The sequence below is a fragment of the Nannospalax galili genome, unplaced genomic scaffold, assembly GCF_000622305.1.
Source record: "Nannospalax galili isolate Female #2095 unplaced genomic scaffold, S.galili_v1.0 scaffold449, whole genome shotgun sequence".
In the NCBI taxonomy this organism is placed as follows: Eukaryota; Metazoa; Chordata; class Mammalia; order Rodentia; family Spalacidae; genus Nannospalax; species Nannospalax galili.
The window spans coordinates 903,287-909,303 of record NW_008360312.1 but is presented as its reverse complement, the minus strand read 5'-3'; the positions used below and the strand labels follow the sequence as shown (position 1 = coordinate 909,303).

Here is a 6,017-nt window from a genome sequence, read left to right as displayed (position 1 = left end):
GACCAATACCAATTCTCCAGCTCTAGCTTGCAATGAATCTTTGATAGAAGAAAACACATCTTGCCTTTGAAACTCAAAACACAATCTTGATTATTAAAATAGAATTGTCTTTGCAAAATGATGTCCCATTTTTCATTTTCAAGTTACCACAAGCCTATAACAAATATTTCAAATATGGTGGCTAGAGAGAACTAATGGTTACTCACTGATACCTTTCATAGGAAAGCAGAGAGACCCTGTAGCAAATGATGTGAATGAGTGCTGTGACAAAGAGGAGGCGTTTTCTCGGTATGAGGTAGAATGCCAGGTTGGGTTCTACAATGGCATTTATGCAAATATTATCACCAGTGCACACGTGCACTTTTTCCACAATGTCCATATTATGTGTTGCCTTACAGTTTGTGTTGGCAAAACAGCTGCACTTAAAATGATTCGAAAAGTAGTCCAGGTCATGAAGGGTCGGATTGCCAATTATTTCATACATTCCATTTTCCACAAATTGAATCTTAAAATTATTTGGGTTCAAGTGAAGATAGTCATTTCTGCTGATATTTTTCCTTGTACACAAGCCTTGATTCTTGCAAAGTGTTTGGCTACACATTTTGGCTGCTAAAGTGACGTTGACTATATAAGGATTCAGGATACCCTTCATGTATTCATATAGTCTGGGGCAACCTGCCTGTGAAATAATAAGATAGAGTATAAAGATGTAAGTTCCTATGAAAACTAACATATTATAACCAGCAATTCTTAAGAACAAAATGACAGACCAAAGGATGGGATGTTCTTTTTTACTTTAGTAAGCAAGATGACGCCAGCTGTTTTTCTAATATTTGTAGTTTTCACATGCCATTTCATGCTACTGTATAATTTTTTAGTTGAGCCTTAAATTGATCTGATCTTCATCTTCCCTAAAATTTCATAAATTTATGAAGAGGATGGAATGTTACAGATGTTAGACTATGGGAGTTGAGGTTCTCTTGCCCTAATAGGAATCCCAGCTTCCTTAATAAATTTCTGTATGAGACTGGGATCTCCCAAACTTTCTAAATCTTAGTCTTCTATCTGGGTAACTTTATATAAATTGGTGAATTTGCTTATTTTTCAGTATTGTCACTTGTAAAATAACATTAATTTTACAGCCTGCCACATAGAGCTTGTATAATGACAAATAATGAAATCTAGATAATAAAGTAGTAGCTTAATATATGTCTTATCTTAGGCTAACCATCAATAAATCATAAGTAATAGTAATAGGAATCTCATTTGTCTTATGATTTTAAATATTAGCTAGAGTTCCAAAATTCATAGCTCAAAGTAATTAATATGTTCAACTGTGTTTTATATAAATGTCACATAATCAAATTGTATATGCATATTGAGAATTTTTTGAGAAACTGTATAGGCTGAAATAATGAGCAGAAATGATCCATTTTAACACTGCACAGAAATATTATCCTTCAAAATACCTGGAAGAAGTCATGGTCTCTCATCAACAACAGTTCTGCTGAGGGAGCCCCTAGGCAGACCAAATGAAGTCGAGGTGGCATGTCAACATGAAAGACGAGTAATCTGAAAGTATCTGACTTGAATCTATTTCTTGCTCTGTTCTTTGTATGAATACTGTCTATTATTGGCCATATAATGTCTCCCCAAAGATGTCTGCACTCTAGTTCTTAGACCTGTATGTATGTTATCACAGAGCAGAGGAGCTGAAGATATGATTGGGAGCATGATGGTTGAAAAGAGGAGGTTACCTGAATTATCTGAGAGAGCTCAGTCTAATAACACATGTCCATATAAGCGAAGAAGTTTTTCCAACTGGGTTAGTAAGATAACATGGTAAAAGGCAGTGACATCAAAGTGCAAGAAATAGTTGCATTACAGAAGAACTTGATGATGCCCTCTTGCAATCCCAAGTGAACCAGGAAAATCAAGAATTCAAGGTCTCCTCATAGACAACTAGGAGATATTATATGAAAACTTGACAATAAACAAATAAACTGAATCGCTACCATTACTTTTGATGGCAGAAGAAAGGGGCCAAGAGCCTAAGACTTTGGGAACTTCTGGAAGACGGAAAAGACCTTTCAGTCAACAGTCAGTCAAGTGAGACTTTATAGAAACAAGATTTAGCCAAAATCAGACAACAGAGATGAGGGTGATTTGAGCATGGAGTGCACTGATATACTGATGGAAAATTTTAAACTGGAAATCTAAGAGATGGAGTACTAATATACCTCTAATGGACAAGTTCAAGTTGCTCACCTAACAGTACTGAAGGCAGAGGTTGGAACTGAGTATAGAAGGAAGCATTTCACAGTATGGGAGCATGATGTGGGTACCAATCACTCCAGAATACCCACTCACACAGGTACAACTGATATTCACAACCTTAGGCACAGGAGGTGAGGATGAAGGGAAAGGATGCTTTATTTTGAAACTTCACCTTTGTATTTAGCATAATTCATGACATTCTATCTTTTTATCACTTAATTTAAATAATGGCAATGATTATCTACAGGCTCACAGAATTCCTGAATACTAAATAATCAAGCCTCTAGAGCTGGCTTCATCACAACAGTAGAACTGGTGAAATGGAGAGGATGGAAAAGGGCTTATTTGACAACTTTCTATGCCAATTTTAGCAGATGAAAAACAAGCCAGTGATCAGAGGTGATGATGGTGCAGGGAACGGGGAAACAAATGACTCCATCCATAAAGAGCTTTCTCCAACTAGCATAAGGACCTGAATTTGATCTGTAGAACACACTTCAAGAAGCCAGAAACAGCCTCATTTTTTGTAAGTCCATAAATGTAAAGACAGAAACAAGAGAATCTTTGGGCCTTGCAGCCCAGACAATCTAGCCAAACTAGTGAATTTCAGGTTCAGTGAGAGACTCTCAAAACATAAGGTGGACAGCAGCAACTGAGGAAGACCCAGTCTCATCTCTGTGCACAAAGACGCAATACACATACAGAAATTATACCCGCAATTTTCCTTTCGTCATGCTCTCAGTGAATCAGACGAAACATGACAAGTGATCCATGGAGGAGCAGAAATATGTAGAATGAGATTACAGGGGACAGTGTTAAGACAGGCAATGTGTAAAATAGAAAAGAGAAATAAAAATGTTGTAGGGCTGTCCCTGAGTGAATCATACTGAAGATGATGATGTAGGAGGCAAACAATATGCATCTCAGATCAAAGTGACATTAAAAGCAAATATGATGGTTTAACAGTATGCCATGACAACGTACTTAATGTGTAATGCCAGATTCATTCCTTCTCAGAAGAAAAGTGCAGTTCTCTGTTCTTTTATTTTTTAAGGGAGCAGTATGAAAAATTTATAAATTACTACATCACAGAATTAATAATATTCTTGAAAAAGGAAATTTTAGTTTTGGAAGAACAACTAGCAAAAATTGGAACTATACTTAGGAAGCCTATGATTTTAAGATTATTCTCTGAAACTCAAAAGATTCACAGAGACATACACTTTTTTTCTGAATTTATAGTTCTTGTTACTTGTTTTCTATTGGGAATGTATTTAAAGACAACATAACTACACAAAATAGGCAGAAGAGCTCAGGGGACATTGAAAAAATTTTCAAAGTTTTAATACTTTTAAATAAGGTAAAATGTTGCTACTCTCTCTAAAAGGCCAGAGTCAAGTATAGCATTTCTCAAGTGCCTCTCCTGGTCTCAGGGTATAAAGTCTGTCCTCTACAGGTTGTAGGACAGGACTCCTGGGCTTCACATGATAGTCTCCATGGCACATTCATCACTTGTATTGCCAAGTCTGCAGCAGAAGGAAAAACTGGCTCCAGGTTAGCAATATTTATATTCATATATAATATGCATATACATGTGAATATGTACACACAAACATATCTACATATAATCTCCTTTGATTCAAGAGGATTAAATAAACGGCTGATAAACACTTGATATGGGGAATTAAAACATAAAAAATAGAAATCTACTCTCTGACCATACACACCTTGTCAGAAAACTGAAATTATGATTTTGCTATCTATAAACCATGAGGCTAGACTATTTCAATTAGTCTCACTAAAGATCTGATACTTCACTGGAAAATCAGTACAACATTTCCTAATTTTAAAACAAAAAGTGTACAATATTTTTAATAATATGGAGTATCTACTACAAAATGCTAAGCATATTTCTTATTAATGCCAAAACAGTTCTCAAAAACATTAGATAGAAATATTTTCATCTCTCTCCTCCCCATTCAACTTAATGCCCTACCAATTCCACTTACCGAACGTTGTGCTAAAGACACAGCATCCCAAATTATAATTCCAGCAGGACCCAGAGCAACAATTTCACCAATTGTATTCACAAGGTCATCCTGGGAAATGTGATAGAAAGAGTTAACAGTTTGGAACAAGCTATAGTTGCTTACACAGTACAGTAACACAGCTAGCTAAGTATGGTGTCCAATACCAGTAATTTACATACTCTGCACTCGCAGTTTTTACTCAGGCATTTCTTTTCTATTTAGAAAGAAGATATTATTGTTTTAAAGACTTCTGCTGGCAAGAGACCAGCCCATGAAAAAAAAAAAAGGAAGTTAAAATATTGTCTACATTTTGTAATTCTCCATGGCTACTATGGCTACTAACAGGTCACATGATTACATTAAAGACAAAAAGTTATAAAAGAATAAAAATTTTAAGAGAAAATAGACTCGTGCAAATTCCTAAAAGATATAAAAATCTCATTTACATTTCCTTTAAAAAAATTAATTTCCAGTAAACATCATTTGTGAATACAATCTCACAACTGTCAGGCTTTGGTTACGTACCTGAAGAAGATATTTAGTAGTGTTATCAGTAAAAACAAGCCGAATATAGACAAAAATCGGAACTGGATTCTTTTCACTCTTCACTTTGGATACTCTGATGCTTTCCACTACACGGTAGCGGACATAGAGTGCAGCTTTTTTAGAAGACCTCAAGTCTCCCCTCAAATAGACAGATGGATAAAGGCCTGTGCTTTCTTTCCACATCCAATTGAGATCATCATTTCTTTTCTTTTCCACATCAGGGCAATTTCCATTGTAATGGGGGTCTGAAAATTTGTTGTTATAACAATCAGGAAAAAGATAGTATCCCCATAAGTGTTTTGGCCGAAGTGAATTTCCCAATTTCAATGTTTCCAACATGTAACTCTTTCCTGCCTTTTCAAATTCTTCTTTGGCTTTCTTGGTGGCTTCTATTATATTCATTCCTGGATGTTGCTTCAGGACCAACTCAATAGATTTATTCCTGTAAATATCCTTAGGTTTCCAGTTTCTTAACCATGTGGGTCTCCACTCTTCCCAGTCAATGACAGCCAAGCCCAGTTTGTCAACTGGCATGTAATGTGCAATGTCAGTCCTACATTTCTTCAGATGATCTTGTAAATTCACAGCCTGGGGGACTGCTCCATAATGTTCTACATTTTTTGCATCTATGTGAGGATAGATGCCAAGTCGATCAGTGTAAAATAGTACGACAGACTGCCCTACTACAGTTTTCCGGGGGCTTCCTACTAAAGAGAACAGACTCAGATCTAGTGAGTGAGAAAAGTTTCCAACACAATCATCAGTTGGGACATTCCAAGCCCAAAGGAGAGTTACATTTGGAATGATGGGGGCTGCTCTATAATCCGTAGTCACCCTACATGGGATCAGAAGAAAGACTAACATTGTCAGAGAGGCTTCCTTAGACTCAAAAAAGCACCCAAAAAAGAGGTGCTTACAACTCAACCGTCCCATTGCAGAGAACAGTTAATACCAACACTTATTTCTTCTTACACACTGTGGTCTGTCCAATATTTGATGCAAAAGGTGAGAAAGGTGGCAAATACATACGTATAAAGAACGTTTACCCTGGCCTTATTCTTCTTGCTTCACCTTTCAGGAATGTTTTGCAGCAAGTTGCATCATCTGCAACTGAAAAAATAAAGCACAGAATTTACCATAGCTTGGATGGAAGTGTCACCAAGT

At 36.3% G+C, this 6,017-nt stretch overlaps 1 protein-coding gene across 1 annotated transcript; it reads right to left on the bottom strand.

Annotated features, from left to right (window-relative positions):
- Positions 1-202: 202 nt before the first annotated feature.
- On the bottom strand, positions 203-5,786 carry LOC103727093 (hyaluronidase PH-20-like). Its single transcript, XM_008824886.1, has 3 exons — positions 4,833-5,786; positions 4,287-4,376; positions 203-679 (listed from the first exon to the last, which is right to left on the bottom strand). Exons 1-3 carry the CDS (start codon positions 5,784-5,786, stop codon positions 203-205), a joined length of 1,521 nt encoding a protein of 506 aa, XP_008823108.1.
- Between the last annotated feature and the right edge of the window lie 231 nt (positions 5,787-6,017).